Raw genomic sequence first — 27573 nt, 5'->3', positions numbered from 1 at the left:
GTTTAGCATACGCCACTACAAGCTTTTATCAAATTTTAGGTAAAGCAGTGAAACCGTCTTTCAACCCCAGTGCTGTATTGGGCCTAGCGCCATCCCGTGACCGTCCACTGCCCTCTCTCACTGGGCAGTTGTATAGATCATATAGATGTCGAGATGGATGTCAAAATATCTTATTTTGGCTGAATATACTCATATAAAGTGCCTCGACTGTCAATAAGGATAGATAAAACCAATTTCCGCCATATAGCAGCGGATATCGCAGGATCCACGCTATCTCCTATTCTCTTTCGTAATGTGGACTTGAGGCCGGAATTGTTACCGGCCTCAAAGTATTATAAGAATCTGCTCCTCACCCGCCCAAAATCTCAGAATTCTAAGTCTCCTTTTATCTCTAAGAGTCCCCTGGCTTCTTCCTCATCTTTTTTTACCCATTTTCCCTACTCCCTAGGCTCTTGACTTGGTCTTTAACCTTTGGCTTATACACCTACACCTCTTCCTTATACTACCACAACACACCCTTTATTCCCACACCCATATAGGGTAGATTTAAAGTATTTTCTTTCCTCTGGTTCATCTGACATCATCATGACTCGGACCCAAGTGCCTTACCCTTCCCCTACTACCCTGAAGCGGTTCCCTCACATCCATGATGACCCTTCATCCATCTCCCACTCCCTAGACCCCTTCACCATCACCACCAAGACGGGTTTTTTACCCTATGAGACAGCACCTGTTGAGCTACCAGAGGCCTTCAGTGCCCTGTTGTCTCTCGTCAATCGTCTCCCTGTCGTTAGGCTCGATGGCAAGCCCGGTCTGTTGGCTACCTATGAGCTTGGCCCTGCTGTCAAGGCTGAGCTTACCGACCTGACTGACGAGGTCGAGAAGCTGGTCCTCGCCGATGGCTCGCACGATCGCTTCACTATTGCTGCAGTCTTCCGTGACTATACCTTCTTGGCCTCGTCTTACCTGCTCGAGCCTTGCTGGGAGCACTGGAACAATGACCCGGAAGGGGGCTATGGACTTGGTCGTGATGTCCTGCCCCAGTCTGTTGCTCGTCCTATGTATCGCTGTGCTGAGATGTAAGACTTCTCTGTTCTTTCCCTTCTTTTATTACCTTAATATCTTGTGGATCATATTGATACACAACTTCATCATATAACAACAGTGTAACTAACACCCATCCTTAGCCTAAACCTACCACCTTTCATGTCATATGCTGCTTCATATGCTCTGTTCAACTACACCGTCGCTGACCCTGCCAAGGGTCTGAGCGAGTACTCCAACCTTCGTCTGATTCGCTCCTTCGAGAAAGGTCTCGACCCTAAGAGCTCAGAGGCAGGCTTCATCCTGACCCATGTCGATATGGTTAAGGAAACCGGCCCCCTCATTGGAGGTGTCTTGAAAATCGTTGATTCCCTTGAACAGCATGGCTCCAGACAGGAAATTAACGACGGATTCCGAGAGATCCTAAAGTCGATGGAGAAAATCGAAGCATCCATGGAAGGTATGCAACTCTAGTCTTCATGATTCGATCTTTTAGATTTTCTAAGCTGACATTAAATTAGACATGTGGGGCAACTCTAAGCCATCAGAATACCTCTCATTCCGCGTCTTCATCTTCGGAATCACCAACCAATCCATGTTCCCGAACGGCGTGGTTTACGAAGGCTGCGAAGACAACAAGCCCCTTTACTTCCGTGGCGAGAGCGGTGCCAACGACAGCATCGTAAGCAATCAAACATTGCCAAAAGAAATAAACGATCAACCCCAACTAACCAAACCCCAGATCCCCCTCTTAGACCACCTCTGCGAAATCCCCATGCCGGAAACACCCCTCACCAAAATCCTCCACGAATTCCGCGCCTACCGCCCCCTCCCTCACCGCGAATTCTTAACCTACATCCGGGAAAAATCTGAAGAAATCGGCGTTCAGAAATACGCCATTCAAGACTCCGAGACCGCAGTCCTCTTCCTGCGCACGCTGAACCACATCCGCAGCTTCCGCTGGCGACACTGGTTGTTCGCGCGTGAGTATATCATTCGCCGTACGCCGCATCCTACTGCTACTGGTGGTAGTCCCATTGTAACTGTGAGTACAAGTCCCATCTATCTGTTGCGTGAGTGTCAATATGCTGATTGTTGGCTTGTAGTGGCTTCCGAATCAGCTCTCCGCTGTTATGGAGCTTATGGTCAAAATCTATGATGATAATCTTGCGCCGAAGGATGGTGTCGCTATTGTCAACGGTAATGAGGATCTTGTTGCATCGCACAGGAAGCAGGTTGAGCCTATGATGGAACTTGTGCGTGATCAGAAGGAGAAGTTGGCTAGAGAGGTTGAGCGGTGGTGTCAGGAACGGGGGGTTTAGGTAGCTGGCTTTTGCTTATTTCTCGCTTTATTAATGTATTGCCTGAAATTGTAAGACAGCGTTATCTTCTATTCTCGTGTGTAACTGTCGATATCCGCCGTTATCTTGTCTATTTACCGATTCAAGCCGATGTTTCACCGCTAGGCCCAGGCTCAGTATGAAATCTCAATTGTAGAACAGTAATTCTTGGGTAGCAAACTCGAAAATTTGACTTCTATGTTTTGCATCAACTGGTGCTGTTGCAGAGGTCTTTGCTAGATAGTTCTTGGCCGTATTTTCTTTCCCAGGACGGACTAAGACCCTGCGAGGCTAAGGTATGACTAAAATAACGAGGATCGTGGAGGCAGTTTCGAGATCAATTTCATACTCATATCATCTATCGTTTCCATGCAAGTTCAGGTTCATTGTATTGTACAAGGGTGATGCCCTGGGTCATTGTGTATCATACGCCAAAGAGATCATTACCAAATGTTGCCAACACCTAGGTGACAATCTTGAGTCCCATTTGCCGTCCGTAGTCAATGGCATCACGAGACACATCGTCGCATCCTCTTATGATTAAGCCGTCGAGCTTTTCAACGGCTGATTCATCATTCCGGGCATCTGCAAACATGCGAATGGTACAGCCGGTAATTCTCGTCTGTGACAAGTCAAGGACTTTCAAATTTGGCAATACTGCCGACAGATTTCCGACGCCCCAATCGTCCATGCCAGCCATGCAGGCAACCCCGACATCAGTTAATTCTTTCAATTCTGGATTCACTCCGTCGGGATCGTTAAGAATGTTAATGAAGTCCTCGCTGTTGATGTTGTGGCAAAGGTTCACATGAAGGGTTCGGAGGGGAGCCTTGGAATGAAGTAAGAATAGAGAAAGTGTGGAGCGATTGACCCATGGGGTGTCATTGAATATCAAGGTCTTCAGGTTTGGGAGTTCATTCTCTCCCGGCGTCAACATATTTCTACCAAGGTGAGAAATCTCAATGGACCCTGAGAACAACCGTAAGGTCTCAAGGCTGGATGGAAGGATTGAATAAAAAACATGTCGGACAGCCGCGCCCCGAAGATCTAGTATGCGGATCGGGGGAAGAGGCTCCTTCCCTTGTACCGGATCAAATTGGTATGATTGTGATCGTGCAGGTTCCCAAATTAATCCCAGCTCCTCTAGGTTGGGATACACAGACTGGGTTGTGTTAGCGCAAGTCCGAGATATCAAAGTCAGAGAAAGCTTACGAATCCCAACCCTGGAAGTACATCCGACTCGGGAGGATTTTCTTGTGAAGACGCAATAGTTAGACTTCTCATATTTGGGAGATGTTCAGGCCACGTCGATCTGGGCCGGGGCCATCTGGTAGGATTGTTCCAAACATGGAGAAAAGCAGCCTTCTCAAGTTTCGAGAGGGTAGATAAAATACTCCCAACACACGCATGAGAAAGGCTGATGTCTGCTCCACAGACTAAGCTCTTGAGACGTCGAAAATCTTTGATTTTCAGGTAGAACTCTTTAGGCTGGTCATGGGAAACCATCAATTCTAGGTGCTCTAGTTGGGGACATCTGCTCAGCATGTCGAGCACCTTAGGCGTGGTAGATGGCACGATATTTGTAATGGTGGCATTGGTCAGCTGCGCTCGCGATTGATGGATGTAGTTTCGGACAGATGTCCAAGGTACATGAGATCTAGCTCCGGTGAGGTCAACATACATCCAGAGGCTAGTCAGACCGCCTAAAAACCGTTTCCATCCTTTGCAGACGCGCAGGATTGCCCTATATGCTGTCGTGAGCTAGTAGACCTCAGAGGTGATGATGAACACTTACACGATCTGCTTGAAGGAGAAATGCCGAAGGGTGAGTTCTGCGATCTCTAGGGGCAGAATCGTAAATGGATCGCGCCGGTTTCCTCCTGCCAGCTTATCCTGTAATTTGTTGAGTAACTGCTCGATAACCTGGAGATGGTCAGTACGGGAAAATAAATGTAACGAAATAGATATCACATTGAAGAGTGAACAGAACAGAAAGCAAAGAAAGAGAAACATACCTTGCGGCCTTGGTGATCAGCTGGAAGTTTTTGGAGGGCATATTCGTAGATGTCTCGGGCCTTGTCGAAGTTCCCATCTAGACATAGGACTTTGGCCAAGCGCAGATACCCCTTTCCCAAAGTCAGCTATGAACCCATGGCTGAGAAGTAAGCATCGAGGCGGATAATTACACGGTCGTCATTGGGTGCAAGCTTGACCATAGCTCTGGCATCAGCGCGTGCCTGGCTGTACTGTTTCAGCTTGCAATATGTGGCCGCGCGATTATCCAGAACTCCAGTGTCCTCATTGTTTGACACCAATGCCTAGATATACGGATGATTAGTACGAGTCGCGACGGAACAAACAAGATGGGGCTTACCTGGGTGAAAGACTCAATGGCGCCTTGAAGATCCCCAACTTTGTAAGCATTTTGGCCTGCTCGCTGAAGAGTAGCAGCCTGCTCTATGTCAACCTTCTTTTTGGATGTTACTCCGCGTACTATACGCGTACCTGGTCTTGAAGCCATGTTGAAGAGCAGATGCAAAGGCAGTTGGTGAGAATTAAGTAGTGGGGTAGGAGGGAGAGGTTTAATGCCACGCAAGAGACAAATAAAACATGGGGGTTGGGTGATGGCTTATACCCACGCATTATGCACATGACGACGCACCATGTTACTATCAAAATATCATTCAATTGTGTCTGGATTGTGGGTTGGCTCTTCTAATTTCCGAAAAATGGTTATGTTCAATTTGAATATTTTTTTATGGGAATCTTCGAAAAAATATCAACTTAAAAGGTGATTAACGCAACAATTCCGCAATAAAACGGGCAGAATAACAGCTCCTTGTCTCTCCGCCCATATAACTGCACACTTGGCACGAAAGGGCCCCCGCACCTCCGTGTTTACTTTCTTCCCCATTCGGCATTCGGAGTTATCTGCGTCGACAATAGAAGTGATCGCTGCCATGGAGTCGCATAACCTGCAGGCAGCTTCGACCTATGTCAACAACATCTTACTGGCAAGGGGCTTGCTGAAAGGTGGTCGCGCTATCGATTTTGCCGACCCAGAAAACGAAGATGGAGGGATAGACGGCACCATGGCTCGTGTGATCAACTTGGTCAACGATTTAGTGTTGAGGCGAGACGTGCGTGTCCTGCTGCACTGAGATACAACTTGACCAGCGACTAACAAATTCTAGCGCGAGTCTGAACACCGCGAGAGCTTATCTACGACTATTCGCACGTTGCAAGCCAGCGAGGCGGAACAGACCACGGAGATCGTATGTCTTCACTCTACTTATGGTTCACAGCGCGCTAACCTTAATTGTTTGTGCAGGGAAAACTGAAAACGAAGACATCGGAGTTAACTCGCTCGCTTGCTCTTGCAGAGGCGCAAACGCGCACGCTCAAGTCCAACATGTCCAGCGCCGAAGCGAACATCAGAAGTTTCAAGGAGCAAGTCCAACGAATGAAGAGTACCGTCCAACAAGTCCGAGCGCAATGCGCTAATGATATCCGCAAGCGAGACCTGGAAATGCAGAAGCTCAAGTCACATCTGGCTGAGCGACAACGAGGCAAGCGCGAGGGTCTGAGTGTGACTACCATCAACATCAACCCTGCCTTAGATCGATCCCGCCTTTTGGCTAGCGGCGGAGAACGAGTAAACGACCCCGGATATAGCTTGAAGCAGGAGACCACCGACTTCTTGACCGAGTTATGCCAGCATCTCAGTGATGAGAATGATACCCTGATTGAGCTTGCGCGAAGCACTATTCATACTTTGAAAGATCTACAAGGCTTGACGCAGGCTGAATATGGGAACGGCGAGAATGAGCAGTCGGGTATGGCTATGAGCGTAGGAACTCAGAAGTCTTCTGCAGGGCCTGTTACTTCGCTTCCAACCTCATGTGAAGAACTATCCGTTCACATGGAAGGTGTACTAGAGCATCTACGCACACTGCTTACCAACCCGTCATTCGTGCCTCTTGAAGAGGTTGAGATGAGAGACGAAGAGATCAAACGACTGCGAGAAGGCTGGGTGAAGATGGAATCCCGGTGGAAGCAGGCAGTTACCATGATGGGTGGGTGGCAGCGTCGTCTTGCAGATGGAGGAGACTCTGTCCAAGCGGATGAATTGAAGCGCGGCATGAATCTCGATCTTAGCATTAACTCAGCCGAGGACATGAGCATGCAAAGTTTGCCAGAGTCCAATCCCATCCCGACAATCCTCGAGGACCAAGATGAGGAGGAAGGTATGAGTGAACCGGAGGAGAAAGCACCAGACCCGGAGATGCTCAATCCCCCGAAGATGAGATCCAAAATTCGCAAAGTACCCGAGCGACCCGATCGTGTTCTGAGGGAACGCAGTGAAAACACCATGACAAAGCGTCCCCGGAAGGTCTCCTTCACGCCAGGTTTACAAGGCTCACCATGTGTGGACACTACCGACGACGATACCCTTAAAATCAAAGCTTACAAAGTCGAAACTGTGACCCGCAGGCCAACCAGGCGAAAGACCGGAACAAAGGAACCCCATCAGGTATGCAACGAGAATATTTCCCAGGATATTCAGATTCCCCCCGGAGATCCCCAGGACTAATTCGCCCTACAGCTCAAATCCAACGAATCACTGAGCGTGCACCAAAAATTGGCCGCCGTCGAAGACGAGGCCCGTACCGCTCAAAACGAGCAAAAGGAGCGCGAATCACGAAAGAGAAGCCGACCCGAGAAAGTTTCCAAACCAGCAAATCGGCGTCGGAGTACTCTCACCACTGATGAGCTTGACGATCTGATGGGCGTGGCCCGGTGAAAGATCAATTGATACCCCCCACTAGTCTGCACTGTACATACATACCTGGAGCGAGTACATGTAAATATGGAGTCACTTTTCAAAATTGCGTACGATCGACATGAATCTAATAATGTATGCCTATTCCGGAGTTAAGATGGACCTCGGTAACTTTGTCGGCGGCTTCTCCGCATCGTATGCCGAGCTTGTTTCGTGCATTTACTTTAAATCATTCAACCTCAAAACCATCCGATCTCTAATTCTATAATTCTACACCCCAGTAACCTACCAAAAATCTGCCAATTACTCAATTCCATCCCCCAGCAAAGCAGCAAAACACCTACCTCGGCACATCTACACGGCACATCTATACGGCACATCTATACGGCACATCTATACGGCACAACCACCATCACCAAACAATGTCCCCTCACACAGAACCAGACACCTTCAAAGGCTGGGTTGCCCACGATGCCAAAAGCCCCCTAACATACACAACTTATACCCCAAAACCCTTTACGCCCACCGACGTTGAAATCTCCATATCCCACTGCGGCATCTGCGGCACCGACATCCACACCCTCCGCTCAGGCTGGGGTCCCACCGACTACCCCTGTGTAGTCGGCCACGAGATAATCGGCACAGTGACACGCCTTGGCAGTGTCATCGAATCCGACTCCACCCCTCACGCAATCCGTCTCGGCGATCGCGTCGGCATCGGCGCACAGAGCGGCGCCTGTCTCCGCGCAGACTGCGAAGCCTGTGCCGACGGCGAGGAATCCTACTGCGCTCGCATGACAGGTACATACAACGGACGGTACAGCGATAAGTCGAAGTCGTATGGCGGGTTTGCCGAGAAATGGCGCGGACCTGCGCATTTCGTATTCCGGATTCCGGATTCTCTTCCCTCGGCCGAGGCGGCGCCGTTGCTGTGTGCGGGTGTTACTGTTTTTGCACCGATGAGAAAGTACGGGGTTGGGCCGGGGAAGACGGTGGGTATTGTTGGAGTTGGGGGGCTGGGACATTTGGCGATTTTATTTGCTAGGGCTCTTGGGGCGGATCGTGTCGTTGCTATTTCGCGGTCGTCTGGGAAGAAAGCCGATGCTGTTGGGGGGCTTGGGGCTGATGGGTTTATTGCTACGGGTGAGGAGAAGGGGTGGGCGAAGAAATACTCGCGTTCGCTTGATGTTATCTTGTGTACGGTTTCGGCACATGATATGCCCTTTGCGCAGTATTTGAGGTTGCTTAAGCGGGATGGGACTTTTGTGCAGGTTGGAGTGCCCGAGGATGCGTTGCCGCCGCTTATGGCTTGGAGTCTTATTCAGAAGGGTGTTAAGGTCACTGGGTCGAATATTGGTTCCCCGAGTGATATTCGAGCTATGTTGGCTTTGGCTGCGGAGAAGAGGGTCTTGCCTTGGATTCAGAAGAGGGATATGGTGGATGTTAATCAGGCGCTAGTTGATATGCATGAGGGTAAGGCGAGATATCGGTATGTGCTGCAAAATGGGAAGAAGGCGAAGTTGTAGAGTTTCAGATCAAATTCCCAGCCCCTCTACTCCGTATACGAGATGGATTACGAAGAAGCATATACATCTCGTCTCCACTTTGCAACGTTTATCTTTTGGAAGGTCCACGGGGTCTCCACTTGATCAAAATAATTAAGATTTTAGACTCTCGTATTTCGTACTGTACTCCTGATTAGGACTAGTGGGTATCCACCCATCTGTATCGGGACAAGGTTACGAGGGTACGAGTATATGAAATCTCCTTTCCATAACTCCACGAATTTTCTTTTCCAAGGGTTACCTAGATCCCGTTTTAGATCTAAGGGAAAATTCTGAATTAGAACATATATAAGAGGGGAGAGAGTGGTCCTCAGTTTCCGGTTTTCCAAGTCATTGATTCAATCCAACCAGGCCGTGCCTCTTACTTACTCAATCTACATTCAAGATGTCTTCCCACGCCGGCTGGATCGCCTATGAATACTACCCTTCAATGGGTGCTGCAATAGTATTCATTGTCTTATTTGCAATTGTCACTTTAATGCACACATTCCATCTGTTCCGCACGAGAACATGGTTCTTCATCCCGCTTTTGATTGGCGGATATTGTAAGTATATCTATACCCAAACAACCCCCAGGCATTTCCAGTACTAACATACTCCCAGTCGAGCTAGTTGGATATATCGGCCGCGCCATGTCATCGAAACAATCACCTGATTGGACCACCGGACCCTATATTATGCAAAGCACATTGCTGCTCATTGCGCCGGCACTGTTCGCTGCCAGTATTTACATGGAATTGGGTCGGATTATCATTATGGTCAAGGGAGAGCAGTTTGCCCTGATTCGGGTTAACTGGATGACCAAGATCTTCGTCGCGGGTGATGTGTTGAGTTTCTTGATGCAGGCTTCTGGTATGTTTTCTTCCCCTTCTCTTCTTCATGATCGGTTTAGATCAATTGGCTCTTTCGAAGCTTAATGCTAATACACTCCCACAGGTGCTGGAATCATGGTCACCGGCTCAAGTTCTACCGACCCCTCATCCTCCACCAGCACCGGCCAGAACGTTATCATCGGCGGCCTCATCGTGCAAATCGTCTTCTTCGGCTTCTTCCTCCTTACTTCGCTCATCTTCCAGAAGCGTCTGGGCTCTCACGCCGGAGCTCGCGCGGTGGCGAACCAGTACCCATGGCGCAAGCATATGTGGGCGTTGCAATCGTCCAGTATCCTTATTCTCATTCGGTCCGTCATTCGTGTCGTGGAGTATGTCCAGGGCACACATGGTTATCTCATGGAGCATGAGGTTTTCATTTATGTCTTTGATGGATTGTTGATGTTTGTGATGATGGTCATTCTCGTGGTAATTCACCCTAGCGAGGTGAATTATCTTCTTGGAAGAGGAAATGTCGTCACCGCTATGGGTGGATTGAAGGTTATGGAGGGCTCGAACGCGGTTTAACAGGTTAGGGTCGAAATTTATTGTGATGAGTGGGGAAAGATCCAGGTGGAGATTCGAACTGTTTTTGTTTTGTTTTTGTTTTTGTTATGGAATTTCTCCTGCGGTTTCAGCGCTTTGGACTTGGGTATACGAATATGAATATGAATAGAACAGAAAAATGCTTCAGAATGTCAAGTGCCAACCTGTTCCAGAAAGTTAACACCGAGAATCTCTCTCATGGCCCAGTGGATCAGCGGCCTCCACTGATCGTCCAATATTGTCCACACGGCCTTGGAGACTCTCACACACCACTCGTCAAAGCACCAGCGATGCTTCAAATATTGCAAGAGCACTCCGTAGTGTGCGAGCATAACTAGCGCCAAGGGCTCACGTTGGCGCAGCAACTCCATAAACCGAGGATTCAAGCGGATCGCCCACCTCCCGGCAATCGTATTTGCCCTCATCCCGCTGTAGCACCAACTGAGCATTTCCTCGAGATTCGCAATAGACCCTTCGTAGACCTGCAGTTGATGATTCGGATCTCGCATCCCGCAGACTTCGTTCGCCTCGCGCAGTTGTTTGAGCATAGCAATCGTGTCCTCAGGCATCGGACCCTGAGTCTCCTCAACCTGCAAAATCGGCCCGAAAGAACTGTCCATTAGGAAGCTCGTAAAATCCCTCGGGGCATGGATAACCTGCTGCACACCGCGCGTCAAAACAAGAACCTGGTACAAATCGTCGACACAGTCCCACGGATCCTGCGCGCCGGGCGTATGTGGGAATGCAAACGTGTAGATAACTACGATTCCCGCAAAGGCAAACATCGCCTTGGCATTACTCTCATTCACGTCACCCAGCATCTCCCGGAACAGCGCCAGCGCTTGATTCTGGTGTGCGACGGCACGATTGAGATACGACCCTCGACGGGTTGGCTCCGGTCCTGTTCGAGCGAGATGCAGCGATGAAAGGGCCAGGATGCCGTGCATCAGAAAAGGGTGTGAGAGTGCCTCTTCGGGCACGATGGTGCGCCAGATTGGATCAGTGCGCTCATTGCGTGACAGTGTCTGAAAGGTGGTGTTGCACCACTGTATCATCAGCTCCAAATCGTTGAAGTTCAATGCGGACCCGGCTGAGGTTGTGGCGTTTTCACTGCCGAGTTGGGTCAGGATTCCGAGGGACTCTGCTGCCACCGCTCCCGTGGTTGGACTCGAGGGTGAACGAAGGCCTGATACGGGCTCGCCTGTCTGTCCACTATCGGACCCGTCGTTTGCCCATAGTAGAGATGTCGACGACCCGTACTCACATTCGGAGTGGCGATTGACGCAGTTGGTGCAGGAAGGTCGGGCCTCGTCGCACTATGATGGGATGAGTGGGCCAATTTTTGATTTATGGTTTTTTTTTTCTCTCTCTCCTGTTTCGTACCTTCACTCGTCGCCTCTTACATTCCACGCAGCCATGGCGAGATTTCCGATGTGGTCGTCGGAGCGCCATAGTCATGCAAGTATTAAATTCATAGTTTGAAAGAAAGAAAAGACCGAGGCTCTTTCGACTTCCGATATTTAAGGTTGCTTTTTACCTTTTTAAGGGTAGGCAACAGGATATATATTCGGGGGCCTCGGACCCCGGTGGAGGTACTAGTATAGGATTATGTCATAAAACCCTGTCGATCAAACCATCGAAAAAGGCTTGTCCTATCTGAAACATTGTCTCGCTTGCACTGCCTCCTTGACTTTTTGGGTATTTGTAGCGAGCCTTAAATTTATCCCTTCATTTCGGTGTATTGTATCCAAAGTAGTTTCGTATCTTGTGTCGTACTCGGTAGTTTTAATTAATTTTAAGAAATTTTAAGAGAACGTGGCAGTTGCGCTAAGGGTATTTATCGTAGCTAAAATAACACTAAATAAACCGCAAGTCTCGTCCAAGATTTTCGTGACCTCGTAATGGTGAGCTATCCCGTGGCCTATAACGCCATCAATGAGATTTCCTCAGCCTAGCAACCTCCTCCCCCACCTGCAGCACCTGCAGCGCCCGCCCCCGCCGAGCTTTGTTTCGCACGTCTGATCTTCTCAACCAAGGCAATTCCTGAGATAAGGACCATAAGGTAGAACCTCTGACCTAGATTCGAGTAGATATCCAAGTAGCCGGTTGTTTTGGAAAAGATGCCACCAGAAGAAAACACCGCGACGACGGTCTGGCTAGTCTCCTCGACTAGTTTATGGTTTTCAAATCCACTGCCAAGCGAGTGGGTTCGTTTCCAGGTAAAAGTTCGCTTTGTGCCGTCGTCTAACTCCATGCGGAACCAATATACGCGCTTCGTAAAGCCTTGTTTGTGCAGGTACTCCCAATTCATCTTATTGGGCCGTTCCGGGTCCCCTACACCAATTTCACAGTCCGAGGAGAAGTGCCGGAACTTACACACTCCCACAATGGGCCCATTGGAGTCAGGGCTACGGTAGAAAGTTAGATCTGGTTTTCCTGGTGTGAAAGAGGAGTTGGCGATATGGTAGAGGTGTGTTTTGTTTGTTGTGCGGACATCGTAGTTGTGGCGCCAGAAGCTATGGGTGATGAGATACTGGGCGGTTGGATTCATGATGGATGTGATGAACTTGATATTGGTATCATTCGAAGTAGATTTGTGATTATTTCCCAAGAACCGAGACCGGTGAGTTCATTATATATCTACATTCTCGGGTCAGTTCAAGGCCCAGCCCTGTTCGAATAAGCATTATATTCACCCATCCTTCGAAGTCTGAGGTCATCAAGTATGCCTTTCGAGCCCCCAGGCAATCAGATGCATCGGATTTGGCCCCCGAACTGAGCCTTGTTTGACGGTGCTGGCAGTGCAGGGCAACGGGCCAATCATAGTGAGCGATCGCCACGTGATTGCCGGGGTGTCAGTCCAGGGAGACTCGTAAAATCGCTTACGAATTTATTATTTTCGAGTCTCCCTCAGCTCCCGGCATCTGACGACGGCATCTGAGGGAGACTCGAAAATAATAAATTATGTAAGCGATTTTACGAGAACTGGAACCCGGTGACGGTCATCCGTAATGAGGCCTGATCTTCAAGGCATCCGTCAGCTGATCTGGAGAACATGTTCACGTGACTGGTGATCAAGAGTAACATCACATGATCTAATGTTGATGCCTTGATGCCTGATAACTTTCGCCGTCGCGTCGAAGCGGAAAGTGAAGGGCAAGAAAAACAAGCAAGTCTGGAGAAGAGGGAACCTCTCTGACAAACAATCAACTGCATCGACCTTCTTCGCTGCCTGGCGAATCAGTCTTTGTCGATTGATATTGTTGTTTGTTTCATCTAACAGTTCTTAGAGCTGTTGCGGCCCAAACCTTGCATACTCTGCCGTCAACCCGTCTCTTCTCATTCTGAACAACACCCCACGATGTCGTTCCAAGTACCCTACGAGTCCAGCCCACCTGAGACTCCAGATAAAGATCGCTCTCGCAGTCTCTGGAGCAATTTGTCGACAACGCCTGCTGGCCCGCCGCCGTCCACTGCAGGGTCATTCGTACCGCATTCTACATCCAACATCAACGGTGGCTCGCGCATCAACTCCTTCTCCACAAACAATAGCGCATTCTCTACAAACCAGAACTCCTTCTCGAGAAATGACTTCTCCAACTCTGTCTTCACCAAATCCGGCAACATCAACACAAACGACAGCATCTTCGGGTCATCCTTTGGATCGACGGATTATGCCATGCCCAAGCAGACCAAAGCCCCTTCCTTCAAGCCCACAGCAAACTCTAGCCTTCGCTTCGGTGTGCCAAACGGAGGCGGATTTGGGGATTCAATGAATTTCGGACAGTCTAATGGGTTTGCCTCGTCACAAATGAGTGACTTTAACGAAGAGCAGGAAGACCAGATGGAAACGGAGGAAGAGGAACTCGAAGAGGAAGCTGAAGAGGAAATGGACATGAGCACCCAGGATAGGTCCAAGAACTTCAACTTCTTAGACTCGGCTTTCGGAAACCCTTTCGAATCGCAGCCCTCCATGGGCGCGCAGCGCAAACCGATCTATTCGAATCCAAGCGATGCCAAACGACCGAAGCTTGACGAGCACTGGGCGCACCAGTCACCCGTCCGCAAGACCAACCTAGCTCCCAAGAAGCCGTCTGCAATGCCATCCATTCTTCACAACCTTGCTGTCAGATCCCGCATGGCCCTTGTTAAGGAGCCAAGTGAGATGATTCTGAAAACGGAGGATGCCCTGGGAAAACTTTCTGACGAGCTCAAAGCAGCCGAGTTCAAACATGTCGATTTCGATGCTGTGTTGGCCAATGTATCAAAGGAGCTGGCAGAGAGTTGGCAGACTTTCGCCGATGAAAGTGGGATTGACCGGCCCTACGGTGCCCATTCTGGCATTGGGCCCGGGGAGAAGGCTCCCAACCTCGTGAAAGCTAGCTTCTTGGCTTCGTTGCTACTCCAAATCCACCACCCTTCTCGCGAAGCACCTTCGACTGCCCACATTAACCCCATGCGCACCGGGGCCGCTGGTATGGTGAAAGCCATGACGAGACCCCCCGTTCCTAAGCCTCTGCCCCAGATCTTACTTGACTGGCTCAGTGAAAACCACGCATCGCAGACCAAGGATCTCCAAGCGTTGAAATATGTGGAACCCAACCCAACCGCATCCACAAACTTCTGGGATATTATCATTGCCTCTGTGCTGCGTGGTCGCTTGACTGATGCCGCAGATGTTCTCCGTTCCGCGGACTTCAACTACGCCCGATCAGCGTTGGAGGATGGCCTCCCACAGCCTGGCTACCGCGGCGCACAGCTGCAAAATATCCAGCGCTGCGTCAACAAGGCTCTTCAAATTCTAGAATCATGCCCTGGGACCCAATCTGAAGACTGGGAGGTCACCGGTCTTGATTGGTCTCAGTACCGGAAGCGAGTTCTTTCGGCTGTCACTGACCTGGAGGAATTCGCCGAGGGAGAGGAGCGGGATGAATCGATTGTGCCGGTCCCAGAGAATCGCTTCCAGGCCGTCAACTTTGGATTGTCCACTTTTAACTCGAACAAGAACCCAATTTCATTCGCTCAATCGGCTCGCATGGCAGAAAGCCGTGTCCCATGGTCAATTTACCAGAGCTTGAGATCTATCTACCGAATCATTCTGGGCGACCCATCTGCCATCAAGGGCAAGTCTCAAGACTGGGTGGAGGCGACTATTGCTTTGACAGCATGGTGGGACGGCGAGGATGACACTAGTTCCGGCATGGACGTTGGCGCTACCTCATCTAGCGACAACTTCCAAGATTTCCTGCGCTCGCGCGGCCCAAAGAACCACGTTCGCGCCGTTGATCGCAACATGCGTGGTGCCTACCTCGACCGCCTCGAACTAGCCCTCAGTCACACCACCACCGATGCGTCCGACAACGCTGATTTCCGACCCAATACACTCAGCAGCGTGGAGGTCGGTCTTGCATCTGTCTTCGAAGGCAACGTGCAGGGCGTATTGGAGTTAGTACAGACATGGTCACTTTGCGTGGCTTCCGCTGTCGCAGAAGTTGCCAGCCTGGGGGGCTGGTTTGAGTCTGGAAGCAGCCAAAAGACACTACCTGGTCTGTCTGAGAATGATCTTATGGTTCTTTCATACGGGCAGGATAACAAGTCTCCAGCCCGCCATTTACACAAGGACGATATTCTTCACAGTTACGCATTCGGGCTGTATGACCGAACCGTTATTGAGAACGAACACAGCTCCCGTGAAGGCTGGGAGCTGGCCATTGAGGTATTGAGCCGCTTCGACGATGCAAACCAGATGAAGAAGGCCGTATCCGAGATCGTGGATAAGCTTCCTTTGGAAAGCCCTGCTCAGTTGGATAAACTAGTGGTTCTCTGCTCGGAACTTGAGCTGGAGGATCAAGGGCGTCGGGTATCTGAGGTGAGTGGTGGAAGGGAATTGCTGAATATCTGACCCAGTGCTAATTGATTGACAGCGATTCGGTGACATGTTGACCTCGAAATCCGAAAACTTCGGTCTGGCCCTCGTCTGCTATGCTCGTGCCCAGAGCCGACGCAAGGTCAAGTCAGTTGTCGATCTTTTGATCTCTTACAGCTTGGTGCAATCACGCGCGTACCCTGCGACGGCCGATCTCGATGAACAACTGCGCTCTTTGATGAAGGAACCCAAAGCATGCCTGTCGTCCATTGCACAAATCGACGAAGAAGCTGCTCGGATTCTCCAGTTCTACCTCAGCGGTTACGCGACGCTGCGTCGTTTCTATGAGATCCGCGACGAGGAATTCGAACTGCAAGAGGGTCAGCGACCACGATACAAGCCGTTGGCTCGGCGACGCGCCGCTGCGCAAGCTCTGGCGGCTGTCATTGGGAGTGCGGCAGATAACATTTACGGAGGTCTCTATGACCCAGACCGTGATTCCGCTGTGCAGGTGGATGGACTGCTAGCTCTGCTGGGTGAAGCCTGTGCGTTTGTGAATCGTGAGTCTCCCAATACTAACCACGTCAAATTTCTTCGTTGATATTAACCCCCAATCAGAACCCACTGCAGTGCTCTCTGTGTCCCAACAATTTACCATCCTGTCCGCAATCGAGGATCTGGAAACCGTCACCCCCCGTGTATACGCACAGTGCGAGGAATGTTTCCGCTCTACCCTACTCGAATATCAATCATCAACCCGCGGGGGATCAGATGTGCCCCCCTCCCCGCGCGCTCTATTGAAGAAATCCGTGTCCAATTTCTCCGCCTCCAGCTTCGCCATCATCGGCAACGACATGCTCGAATCAGCGCGCACCCGCTCCGGTTCAGGCTCCGGCCCTACCTCTGTGGGCAGCTCGGGTGTCCTCGTGCCCACCCTAGGTGACAAAGCCGCCGATCGCGGATGGGATTGGCGTGTCGGGCTTCCCGAGACTGCCAAGGGCGAGGATATCCTCCAGATGCTCCGACTGGGATTGGCACGCGGATTGAGTCATGGCGCAATGGGATCGATCTGAGATTACGGAGTTAGAGTAAGAGGGAGGCCTAGTTTTGAAAATGGGTGTTTTTAATCTGGGGAAATGAATTTAGCTTAGCACCACTTACACACACACAACTACTTCGGGATCCCGCTTTGTCTTTGTGACAGGCGATGTACGATATCAGACCTACTATGCCACTTAATCCTTTTAGATCCAAGACCTAGGTACTCTGCATATATTGTAACAGCAGTGTATCTGCAATGTGATGCGTATACGTACCCAATTCGGCCCTAGATTACCGAAAATGGCAATCATCAGCAAACCCCCTCAGCCCTACGGTTAACCCACAAGGTATCTCCTCCCCATTCAACGGGGAAAACGTAGTGATTAGCGTCGAGCTAAAAAAAACAAAAAAACCGGTTCTTGCGAATCGCTGGGCATTCCGTATTCCGTACTCCTTCCTACATAGGCAACTCAGTTAGTGTTAGCGTCAGCAGCTGAATGCGGGCGCCTAGTCCCCACAACTTCACAAAATGTCACCGCTTGAATATTAGAAATTACAGGAGAAGATATTATGTTTGTATAAAAAAATAGTTGTCAATATGCGGTCAACAGCCTTATATCCCTTGAGCCGCAGTGGGAATGTCAGGGCTGTGTTAAGAGGCTCTGACTCAAAAAAACGCCCTGATGTCCACTTGGGGCACGTTGGATTGACGATCGACGTCATTCGACCAGTTATGTCGTGATCCGTCATTCCCGATTCCAGTGAGAACCAGTGAGAACCAGTGATAATCAGTGCTGTTGGTATTTACTATTCTGTGCACAGCCTTGTGGCTCACCGACTCGCTGTACTGGATTGCTCGTCGCGGGGCTTCTTCACTATGTGTTCACCGTCTTTGCTTCCTTGCCACACTTTGTAGATCATTTTAGTGATGCTATTACCGTTATTGTGTCAAGTGAGACTTTAGAGTCAGAACTGTGAACATTCCAGCTGAGGAGATGGGACTGGACTGGTCTTTTTACTGTATCACCCCCCCACTATCCATAGTCACCTACTCCATACAGCATAGAGGGGTAAAATGGATCTGCTAAACTCGACCCAAGACAAGTAGATATCCAGTCCTTGTCTACATAGTGGAGTATTATTCTTCTCTTCAGCCTTCTTAGCCGATTGGGCGCGCCCCGTTTGGTTTCTGCCTGGGGTTGTCCATAGGGCTGATGGGATATGCTTTGGATCTACATGGTTTTTTATTTTTATTTTTATTATATTATTATATTATACTATTATATTATTATTATTGTATAATTATACTATTATTAAATTTAAATTAGGTTATTGTATGGATATATCCTCTATAATCGCTGCATATATAACGCCCAATCCCTCTATACACACCCCTCTCAGTTTGTCGAACCAGTCACTCCCTCTGATTTCGTTTCGGGTCATTCTTTCGCGAGACAGCGTGCTTTTCTTCACTTGTCCGTTCTATTTTCTATTTTCTATTTTATACTCCTATTTTCTACTTTCTACTTCTGTTCATTCAATCGGCTGGTTCGCTTTTTCTCTTCGGGTCTCAAACCATTCAACCATCAATTCATTCTTATACTCTAAATACCATACGAAATGTGTTACAAAGTCGTCGAACGATACTCCGTCTGCAAATGTCTCTACTTCGAGCACTCCATCGACCCTTGCTCTGCTTATGGACAGCGCGGCCATGAAGTACAAGAAAAGACTGTGCTGGTTGGCTATACCTGTGACAGGCACTCCAGACGCGGGATCTATGCCGTTTCGCCCGGTGCGAGGCGCTGGTCTGATTCTGGGTATGGGAGCCAGGATTTGAGTGGAGATGAGAGTGGGAGGGAGGGTGAGGAATATTGGGAGATTTGAGATGGACTATGTATTATGGCTGTGCCATTATCGTTCCACGGGGGTTCCTGGTTGTTTCGGATCATTTCTGTTCTTTTTCTTTTCTATTTGAAGGTCAATGTTGCGTGTTGAATGGGGGGTTCTTCGGGTGCTTATTATCGACACTGGTGTGGATGACTCCTGATGCCGGGGAATCGATGGGCGTTTCTCTGCCCTCTTTTTTTTACCTGCGATTTAGCAATGCTGTGATCATTGCGGACTGCTTTGTGGAACATTGATTGATTCCATTGTCTGCATTATACTCAACCGGGTGTTGAGGATCACCAAAATGTGCCAGTATGAAATGCTGATCCACGTCTGGTGCGGAGAGTGCAAAGCGAGTGTGCGAACGAGAACGGGTGACAAAAATAAGAGTGAGATTACGGTATGGATGATGGGCCAACGAAGGACCATGGTATTTTCAAGATATAATGCATTGTGGGCGTTTCTTTTGTCTTTGAACGTGTCTGTCGCTATATGTGCTGTTTTTCTGATTTGTATGAGGCGAGGACTGGTTCCTTCTTGTAGCAAGTGATATTAATCCATTGCATTCTTTCTTTCTGTGATTTATTGACAGCAAAATGTTGAGCAATGTCGAGACAAAGGGTGACGGGATCGAGGTGACATGCGTAGACCGGAGTGTCTATTACGGATCAATAGTGATATGTGCAGACAGTGTATATAGTAAAACTGTGTATTTGATGCGCGACATCGCCTTATGAAAGGAAATCCGCTACGGGATTGGGATATCGGGGAATCGTTCGCATGAATGTTCAGACTTTTATACAGGGCGTTTCCTACAGCGTTACTTTCCGGTCAAGGATATGGCGTTCAGGCATTGAGAAAGGAAGTCATGTATTTCAGCGGCCCGAAGCGTGGCTGGTTCTTCATATGCGACAAACTGCCAGAGCCGATCAGTGAGCAAAAAATTACATCGAGAAGGATGTTGAAGCCCTCGCTGCAGTTTGTAGACTTTCCGCTGACCCGCGTGGTCATGGTCGAGGATTCCTGGCCGAGCATGTTAGGCGCAGGCCTGCCAAACCTCTAGGAAGGGAATAATTCAGCACGGGAGTCTCTGGGCTCGGGTTTAGTAATGGTGTGTAACTGTCTCAGGGGCTCTCAGCATAAAGACATTGGCTCAACATATTGGAATTTAAAGACAGTATATTCCATTATCCGAGTGCATAATATCACCTCTTCTACAGTACAGTGTACTTCTATAATCTAGCTGAGCTGGATCCCCAGCAATTGTGCACCGACCGCAGTCTCCGTACCATTCACATCAACATTGACACCGCTGCCACCACCGGTGGTGACATAAATCTTGTTCAATTGACCTTCACCCCTTCCAAAGAAAACACCCGTAGGCTCGGCAACTTCCGTCAAGTCTTCAGACCCGGCAATAATCTCACTACCGATGGTGGTCCCATTACGGGTAAATATAACCTGCTCGATTGTGTTTCCAGCGGAGGTAGAAAGGTAGGCGAATTTGTAGTTGGCGCTGTAAGTAGAGTTGAGCGCGAAACCACTGGGAGAAACAGCAAAATCATCAAACGCACTGCCCTGGAAGATCAGCTGTCCCGTGCCAGCAGTGACGTTGGGTATAGCTCTGCGCGATACAAGGCGCTGTTGGCAGTCCAGTAGACGAAGCTGTCTGACACTTTGATGCCGTTGATGGAGGACATGAGGCTTTCTTGTTTGATGGCCTCCCAGATACGACCGATGCGGGTGTCGAATGCAAAGATGGAATCTTGATAGGAGGCGGTAGCGAGCAAGATTGTATCGTTGAATCTTGCCAAGCCATTGAATCGGGTGGGCGCCGTAGGGCGGCAGAGGAGTTTGATTTTCGAATTATCGCCGTCTTTGGTGAAATCAACCTCCCAGGTGTGAGTTGCATTCTTTGGTAGATTGCCGGTGTTATTGGATGTGGTATTGGCTCCAGTCACGTAAAAGACATCATGGGCACCTTCGGTGATACCGGAGAGACCAAGGACGAGGTGAAATCCTTAATCACCTTCTTCCGAGGGTGCTTTTCGCGAGAATCAAAAAGACAGGAGATTGGCTGTAAGACCAATCTCGGTAGCTAGGATGTTGCTATTGGATCGTGTGGCCAGGTTCTCTAATTAGGTGTCGTTGGAGGAGAACTGATAGACGGTACGAGTCTTGAGCTCGGAAGCAGCGACAGCACCTAAATACAGAGCTAATGTAATGAATGAACGCATGTTGGAATTTACAAAGGGAGAAAAGATTTGCGAAGAAAGCGCACTGACAGAATTCGTCGATGAAAACTAGACTGGTTCCTATGGAGTTTCATACCTCTAGCGTTGTTGTACTAGTGCAGAAGGATTGAATTATTAGTGGGTTTAGACGACGCGGCATATACTCATGCTTCACCTATAGCTTCAGTATCGCATAAGGCAAGATCAGCGAAAGTCTGTGGAAGCCAAAAGACGGAATGCGACTACGTTGAAACCGCTTCGTTTAATTCCGAGGGTGTCGGTCGATATACCCATTTAGGCGTTTAAGGCCGAATAGCTCGGTGATAGCCTCAGTCACTCAGAAGATCTACATATTATTGCCCACAAGACGGAGCGGTTGGCTTCTTCTTCTTCTTCTTCTTCTTCTTCTTCTTCTTCTTCTTTTCTTTCATTTTCTTCTTCTTCTGCTTCTTCTGCTTATTCTTCTGCTCCTGATTCACGGTGAATCCCGGACATCTGGGTTCTAGTATTTCCTTGGGGTTACAATTAAGGTGTGACGCTAAAATTTGATTGTTCGAAGTGGACGGTGGGGACGCAACACGTATGTGGCCGGGTATAACCTTAGGATATTTAAATTGATCTTTCAGGGGGCTCTAATGAGACGCGTCAATATGGATTACGACAATCACCTCTTGTACTTGAAAAGATCGAAGTATAAAGTCCCCGACTATCCCACAGCTTCAATCTTCCTCATCTTTCTTTCCTTCTCTTTGTCCTTTGTTTTTATCAGGAATCTCGCCATTATCCATGGGTTATAAGTCCACTACTGCAGCCCTCTGCGGCATAGTGCCCATCGTCTCAGGCGCACTTTACAACACCGTTATCGAAACCAAGTATGGAGGTGTCCAGGGTTACCCTGCTTTCAATGCCTCCAACACCGGCAACTTGACCCATTGGAAGGATATCACCGTGTGGAAAGGCATCCCATACGCTGCCACGACTGGAGGCCAGAACCGGTGGAAGGCCCCCCAAACGGCTAGCGCATGGAATGGGACTCTGGATGCCAAGAACTGGGGAAATGTTTGCCCTTCAGCAACTGACGGCAATAACGACTACACCATTGACGAAGATTGCTTGAATCTTAATATCTGGAGTCCTGCCAATTCCACCGATGCCAAGCTCCCTGTGGTCATGTGGAGCTACCCAGCTGTATCGACTGCGGCAGACGCCCTCTTTGATGGCGGTGGGATGGCTGACCAGGGCATTATCTTTGTCAATTACAACTACCGCACTGGTTCCTTTGGATGGCTGGCCTCTCCAGAACTGACTGAAGAGTTTGGAAATGGACACAACTCCTCTGGAAACTGGGGTATGCTCGACCAGTTCGCTGCCCTCAAGTGGATCAAGGCCAACATTGCCCATTTCGGTGGTGACCCAGACCACATCACTGTTATGGGTCAATCTGCTGGGTCCGCTGCAACTCAGCATATCTTGAATAGCCCCTTGACCAAGGGATTGATTAAGGGTGCCATTATTCAGAGCGGTGTTCGGGATCCACATGATCCTTTGTGTACCAGCCTCGCTGAGGCCTACACGACCCTTGATTCCTCCTACTCTACAGCGAGCTCCTATTTGAAGAGTCTGAATGTCTCTAGTATTGCCGAGGCCCGCGAACTGCCCATGGAGAGCCTGATTGTGGACTTCTTTAGTTCGGACTTTGACTTCACAGCCACGCTTGATTACTACGCCGTCCCTGACACTTACTACAACACTTTGACCAACAAGTTAGCTCAAGATGTGCCTGTCATGACAGGCAACACAAAGGATGAAAGCGGTGCACGTTATGGTTTGGATATCACCATGTCAGAGTACCTGACCGACCTCAACGAGACCTACAGTGGCCCCTGGGTGCAGCGCTTCCTTCGTCTCTATCCGGCACATGACAACACCACTGCTTCTGGAGCATACAACTCTCAGTTCACGGACCGCTCCAAGATTGGCACTTGGCTCTGGTCTCAGATGTGGAACAAGGCTTACAGCAGCCCGATATACAACTACTTCTGGGACCACGCTCCCCCTGGCCAAGACCAGGGTGCTTATCATGAGTCTGAGATCAACTACGTACTGAACAACCTCTATGGTACCGACAGCCCATGGACAGCAGAGGACTATGCCATCGCCAAGAAGATGAATGGCTACTGGGCCAACTTCATCAAGAGTGGAAACCCTAATGGTGATGGGTTAACTACTTGGCCTGCCGTGAACTCGAGCGAGCTTGTTCAGCATGTTGGAAATGGATGGGGCCAGATCCCTGTGGCAGTGAGCAAGAAGGTTGCTCTCCTTAAGTCATGGTTCAGTACCTTGCAGAAGTATTAGATTGGTCATAGACTACCCGATGTGGATACCTCTAGGGATTACAGTTGGATCAACTACTATTTATATACAATTAGAGGTTTCATGAAGGGCAGATAAAATCACCACTATTAAGCAAATGGTAGATTTTTCATAGATCCCGCAATAGACGGGATAAAAAGCATGATCATCACCATTCTTCACAATGCGCTAACCTCGGTTAAACTACGGTGTAAAATCATTACATCCTGAAATGTTCTGTGTCTTGGAATCAGCCCAGGGAAGGTATCGACCGGTTGGCCCTATTGTAAGGCTAGGATGATATTGTGCAAACCACATGCATACGGCAGGGGATAGTAGTAGCCTAATACAACTGATCCGGACACGTAATGCATGTACAAACCCAGTCCCACATATCTTCGGATTTTAGCGTTAGGCCATAACTATTCTTCCACACCTTGATACATACTTCGACGGCACTAACTACCTATTGCAGTTTAACGCTTCGGGCTTATCAGATCAACCCCTTGAATTTCCCCCACATAGAGCATAATGGAGGGAACGCGTCACCTGTTTTTCGGATCGTCTCAATACTATTATCCTTCTACCTGAGCATTCTGCTGCTAATCAAGTTTCCAGTTCATATAAACATACACACCTTCGGATTCAATGTATACTTGTCACTCCAGGGCTATTTACCTACGTCGCTAGGAATGAAGTTTTCTAAAGACTTCACCCGCAGGGCTGGCATCTTTGCCCTGTTTGCCGTGGCAGACGCAGCTCTGTACGACCAGACTATCAAGATCCTCCAGGGAAACTTGCAGGGTGCAGCTGCCTTCAATAGCAGCAGTGTACCATCCACCATCTCCAACTGGAAAGATATCTCCGTTTGAAAGGGCATCTCGTACGCAGGCACCACAGCCGGCGAACATCGCTGGAAACCACACCAATCTGCCCCATTCTGGAACGGAACCTACAAGGCTACTTCCTTCGAAGCAAGCTGACCCAGCCAGTCGGCTGGTGACGGTTACAGCTAGGACTGTCTCACCATCAACATCTGGAGTCCCGCCACCTCGGTCAATGCCAAACTACCCGTCATGTTCTAGTCGTACGCTGCTGGCGGCGAATCCTCTCAGTCGACCTATGATGGTGCTGGCATGGCTGGTAAAGATATCGTCTTTGTCAGCTACAACTTCCGCACCGGACCCCTGGGCTGACTTACTTTGCCTGAGCTGGAAAATGAAACCGGCACGACGGGAAACTACGGCCTGTTAGACCAGATTGCTGCTCTCAAATGGGTTCATGAGAACATTGCGGCGTTCGGTGGTGACTGAGGCAATCACCGCGGCTGGACAATGCTTCGGTTCAGGGGCAGCTACCACATACTTAACAGTTCTCTCTCTAAAGGCCTAATCAAGGGAGTTATCGCGGAAAGTGGCATCAAAGACCCGAACATGGTGGGATACGGCAGTGACTACCGGAGCATGGCCTGGGCGTTGAATTTCAGCAACACCTTCTATGAATCGTTGAATACTTTCAATCTGGCTGAGTTGAGAGCCGTGGACCTTTCGACTGTGTTGACCGGAACTGGGACCACCGATTTCACTGGTTTTGACCCTGTACTGAACAACCACTCTATTCCCCACAAGTACATCGTTAGCTTGGAGGAGGGAGCGGCGAACAAAGTACCGATCCTGCTTGGTAACAACAAGGACGAGAACGGCATCGATCTGATTACATCCTACAACGTGACAGAGTATGAGGAGGCGATCACCTCGAGCTATGGAGACTATGCTGCCGAGCTCCTGGCTCTTCACCCGGCCAACACCACCGCCGCCGCCACGAATGCCTACAATGCCATCTTGCGCGCGGGATACTATACCTCCACCTAGTCCTTCGCTAACAGATGGAGCAAGACCTCGAACCAGCCCATCTACTACTACTTGTGGAGCTACGATCCCTCGAGTAGTGGTGCCGCTCATGGCTCAGAGGTTGTCTACGCCCTGGGCAACCTGTGTGCTCAGACCTCAAGCTACAGCGAGACTGACTACGAGGTTTCCGAGAAGGTGTCCTCTTACTGGGCCAATTTCGTTAAGGCTCAGAACTCCAATAAGGGAGGATCGAGCACGAATGGGACATTGCCGTATTGGGGGGCTAATGTTCCCTCGCAAAATAGGCAGTTTGATTTAGGCACTTACTGGAAGAAGATTCCCATCACTTCCAGCATCAAGGAGAAGGAGGTCCTGTTGAAGTATTTCAATTCGGCTACTCCTATCCCTTACTAGGTGTATATATTGTAGTAAAGGGAGGATACACGGCTATTTAGTACAGAGAAACTTGTGATTCATGAGTACTCTTTAGCTATGCCACAAACGTACGCGATGTTCTACAACCTACTCTCATATAATTCACCAACCAGTTACGTACTAGATGTTCATATGCATGACTTCAATGTGAACGAAGTTAATCTTGCTGAATTCATTCAGGTCGGAGGTCGACGAAAATCTTGGAAACATTCACATCCGCCGGTCGGAAGGGATACGAAACTTCCCCAGACGCATCTTTCTCTTCGAACGTGGTCGTATGAAACTGCGAAATAATAGTCCCCTTGAACGGAGCCGGTGGGTTCGACCACACCTTTTGCACAGCATAAGAAATACTCTCGATCTGGATACCCCGGTACCCTTCAGCCGCCGAACGTCTCATCATCTCTTCGGCCAGAATTCTCATAAGCCCATGACCGGAATGAGATTGGAGGGTATTGGTAGCGTTGCGCATCAGCACTTGTCCACGGGCCGTGGGTTTCCACGATGCAGGATCGCGCTGGTCTCGTTCCTCGAGGGCATGGTAGATCGTTTCGAATAGAGGTAGTGCTTCTATCAGAGGTTTTATTTCATCCGTGTCTAGCTCGTCGATGCCATCGTAGGCCATGGCAATCGAGACCAGTGGGAAGTCCATTTGCTCTGCAAGATCGCTTTCGGTGGCATTCTCATCTTCCAGATTCCAGTATAGTTTGCCCCCCGTGGCTGCAGACTCGGGTCGTTTGAATTGATATTCTTTGTCGAAAATACCCAGGGACTTTCCTGAGTCGATTTGGTGTTTGATTAAATAGTGCGAATGCCGAAAACTCTGGTAGGTCCGCTGGGTTTTGTTCTCGGAATACACAACGGGCCAGAGCGGGGAGTGGAATAGATTTGTATGAATACAAATTGCCCGGGCCCATTCCTCGTGTTCTGGTCCAAGAACACGGATTTCGTACTGAGGTGGGAGAGATGGGGCCATTTTGGTCAAAGTACGAACTTTAGAATCCGTCAAATGAGGGGGAACAAGACTATTTATACTTGAATTTCCTCTTAGTGCTTACTTAAGTGTCTGCGGTGTGACCGTTTCCTTGGAGCGAAATATGTAAGTATGGGCTGTTATTCTATGGGGATAGGTGATTCGCTGCTAACCCTTTAGACCCCGATGAGGCATTCACTAAGTCGATCTTGGCTTTGTTTGTCGGGCTCTTTGAAGTGGTTGACGAATCCCATTGCCAGGGAATCAATGAATTGGTGTTTCCAAGATGAATTTTGAAGATGTCTCTCCCTACGGGGAAACCGCGACCCCCATGTTAAAAGTGCTTTTATATCGGGTGCAAGACGCATAAAAACACATCGCGAAGGTTTGGGTCTTGCTCTACCGGCCTATCATCACACCTTTTATCAACTTATTTAATTTCGCCGTCGAATCAGCCAGCTCCAATCCCCCCACTTCAGAACTCCTTACTCCTTGCCAATTGGAACACAGCTGCCCTGCTCACCTGATACGAATACCATCCACCCCCGGCATTCCCGAAGGTTGATTCGACGCAGGCATAATAGACGGCGTACGAGGGAAGTTCAAGTCTTCCACTAGATTTGAAACTGGAGCTGGACTCTGTTCGAAACTCGGGTGCGGGTTTGAGTGGCACAGACCGGGTCAGATGCCTCATGAGCAATATTAAGCCGAGGGCGTTGCTCAACCTGTTTAGTGTATTGGCGGTGTAGCGGCGTCGATTTGACAGACTGATTGTTGATTTCTCT

At 49.3% G+C, this 27573-nt stretch overlaps 13 protein-coding genes across 13 annotated transcripts; 8 read left to right on the top strand and 5 right to left on the bottom strand.

Moving 5' to 3' along the window:
* Positions 1-585: 585 nt before the first annotated feature.
* Positions 586-2366, top strand: N7537_003488 (indoleamine 2,3-dioxygenase family protein; the record flags this gene model as incomplete). The annotated part of the gene is made up of 5 exons (XM_056894546.1): positions 586-1079; positions 1188-1504; positions 1566-1726; positions 1787-2089; positions 2151-2366. The coding sequence occupies 5 exons, from the start codon at positions 586-588 to the stop codon at positions 2364-2366; spliced, it is 1491 nt and encodes a 496-aa protein (XP_056754294.1).
* A 481-nt stretch (positions 2367-2847) lies between these two features.
* On the bottom strand, positions 2848-4905 carry N7537_003487 (Leucine Rich Repeat domain protein; the record flags this gene model as incomplete). Its single annotated transcript, XM_056894545.1, has 6 exons — positions 2848-3546; positions 3597-4128; positions 4180-4307; positions 4400-4510; positions 4571-4702; positions 4759-4905. The coding sequence occupies 6 exons, from the start codon at positions 4903-4905 to the stop codon at positions 2848-2850; spliced, it is 1749 nt and encodes a 582-aa protein (XP_056754293.1).
* Positions 4906-5344: 439 nt separating this feature from the next.
* N7537_003486 (uncharacterized protein) lies at positions 5345-7188 on the top strand (the record flags this gene model as incomplete). Its single annotated transcript, XM_056894544.1, has 4 exons — positions 5345-5524; positions 5579-5659; positions 5716-6918; positions 6991-7188. The coding sequence occupies 4 exons, from the start codon at positions 5345-5347 to the stop codon at positions 7186-7188; spliced, it is 1662 nt and encodes a 553-aa protein (XP_056754292.1).
* Positions 7189-7589: 401 nt separating this feature from the next.
* Positions 7590-8693, top strand: N7537_003485 (NAD(P)-dependent alcohol dehydrogenase; the record flags this gene model as incomplete). The annotated part of the gene is made up of 1 exon (XM_056894543.1): positions 7590-8693. The coding sequence occupies one exon, from the start codon at positions 7590-7592 to the stop codon at positions 8691-8693; it is 1104 nt and encodes a 367-aa protein (XP_056754291.1).
* A 424-nt stretch (positions 8694-9117) lies between these two features.
* On the top strand, positions 9118-10129 carry N7537_003484 (RTA1 domain-containing protein; the record flags this gene model as incomplete). Its single annotated transcript, XM_056894542.1, has 3 exons — positions 9118-9277; positions 9336-9584; positions 9669-10129. 3 exons carry the CDS (start codon positions 9118-9120, stop codon positions 10127-10129), a joined length of 870 nt encoding a protein of 289 aa, XP_056754290.1.
* A 170-nt stretch (positions 10130-10299) lies between these two features.
* Positions 10300-11599, bottom strand: N7537_003483 (Zn(II)2Cys6 transcription factor domain-containing protein; the record flags this gene model as incomplete). The annotated part of the gene is made up of 2 exons (XM_056894541.1): positions 10300-11463; positions 11531-11599. The coding sequence occupies 2 exons, from the start codon at positions 11597-11599 to the stop codon at positions 10300-10302; spliced, it is 1233 nt and encodes a 410-aa protein (XP_056754289.1).
* A 499-nt stretch (positions 11600-12098) lies between these two features.
* On the bottom strand, positions 12099-12698 carry N7537_003482 (uncharacterized protein; the record flags this gene model as incomplete). The annotated part of the gene is made up of 1 exon (XM_056894540.1): positions 12099-12698. The coding sequence occupies one exon, from the start codon at positions 12696-12698 to the stop codon at positions 12099-12101; it is 600 nt and encodes a 199-aa protein (XP_056754288.1).
* Positions 12699-13508: 810 nt separating this feature from the next.
* On the top strand, positions 13509-17086 carry N7537_003481 (putative nuclear pore complex subunit Nup85; the record flags this gene model as incomplete). The annotated part of the gene is made up of 3 exons (XM_056894539.1): positions 13509-16016; positions 16072-16573; positions 16632-17086. 3 exons carry the CDS (start codon positions 13509-13511, stop codon positions 17084-17086), a joined length of 3465 nt encoding a protein of 1154 aa, XP_056754287.1.
* A 1588-nt stretch (positions 17087-18674) lies between these two features.
* On the top strand, positions 18675-18941 carry N7537_003480 (uncharacterized protein; the record flags this gene model as incomplete). The annotated part of the gene is made up of 1 exon (XM_056894538.1): positions 18675-18941. The coding sequence occupies one exon, from the start codon at positions 18675-18677 to the stop codon at positions 18939-18941; it is 267 nt and encodes an 88-aa protein (XP_056754286.1).
* Positions 18942-20183: 1242 nt separating this feature from the next.
* N7537_003479 (uncharacterized protein) lies at positions 20184-21181 on the bottom strand (the record flags this gene model as incomplete). The annotated part of the gene is given in 3 exon segments (XM_056894537.1): positions 20184-20568; positions 20580-20964; positions 21118-21181. The coding sequence occupies 3 exon segments, from the start codon at positions 21179-21181 to the stop codon at positions 20184-20186; spliced, it is 834 nt and encodes a 277-aa protein (XP_056754285.1).
* Positions 21182-21964: 783 nt separating this feature from the next.
* Positions 21965-23533, top strand: N7537_003478 (carboxylesterase/lipase family protein; the record flags this gene model as incomplete). The annotated part of the gene is made up of 1 exon (XM_056894536.1): positions 21965-23533. The coding sequence occupies one exon, from the start codon at positions 21965-21967 to the stop codon at positions 23531-23533; it is 1569 nt and encodes a 522-aa protein (XP_056754284.1).
* A 689-nt stretch (positions 23534-24222) lies between these two features.
* N7537_003477 (uncharacterized protein) lies at positions 24223-25794 on the top strand (the record flags this gene model as incomplete). Its single annotated transcript, XM_056894535.1, has 5 exons — positions 24223-24396; positions 24616-24690; positions 24742-24835; positions 24917-25400; positions 25461-25794. The coding sequence occupies 5 exons, from the start codon at positions 24223-24225 to the stop codon at positions 25792-25794; spliced, it is 1161 nt and encodes a 386-aa protein (XP_056754283.1).
* A 193-nt stretch (positions 25795-25987) lies between these two features.
* Positions 25988-26791, bottom strand: N7537_003476 (uncharacterized protein; the record flags this gene model as incomplete). The annotated part of the gene is made up of 1 exon (XM_056894534.1): positions 25988-26791. The coding sequence occupies one exon, from the start codon at positions 26789-26791 to the stop codon at positions 25988-25990; it is 804 nt and encodes a 267-aa protein (XP_056754282.1).
* Between the last annotated feature and the right edge of the window lie 782 nt (positions 26792-27573).

The sequence above is a fragment of the Penicillium hordei genome, assembly GCF_028827395.1.
Source record: "Penicillium hordei strain IBT 12815 chromosome Unknown utg000002l_segment0_segment0, whole genome shotgun sequence".
Lineage (NCBI taxonomy): Eukaryota > Fungi > Ascomycota > Eurotiomycetes > Eurotiales > Aspergillaceae > Penicillium > Penicillium hordei.
Note: the sequence above shows the minus strand (reverse complement) of the source record. Positions and strands in the feature narration are given on the sequence as shown.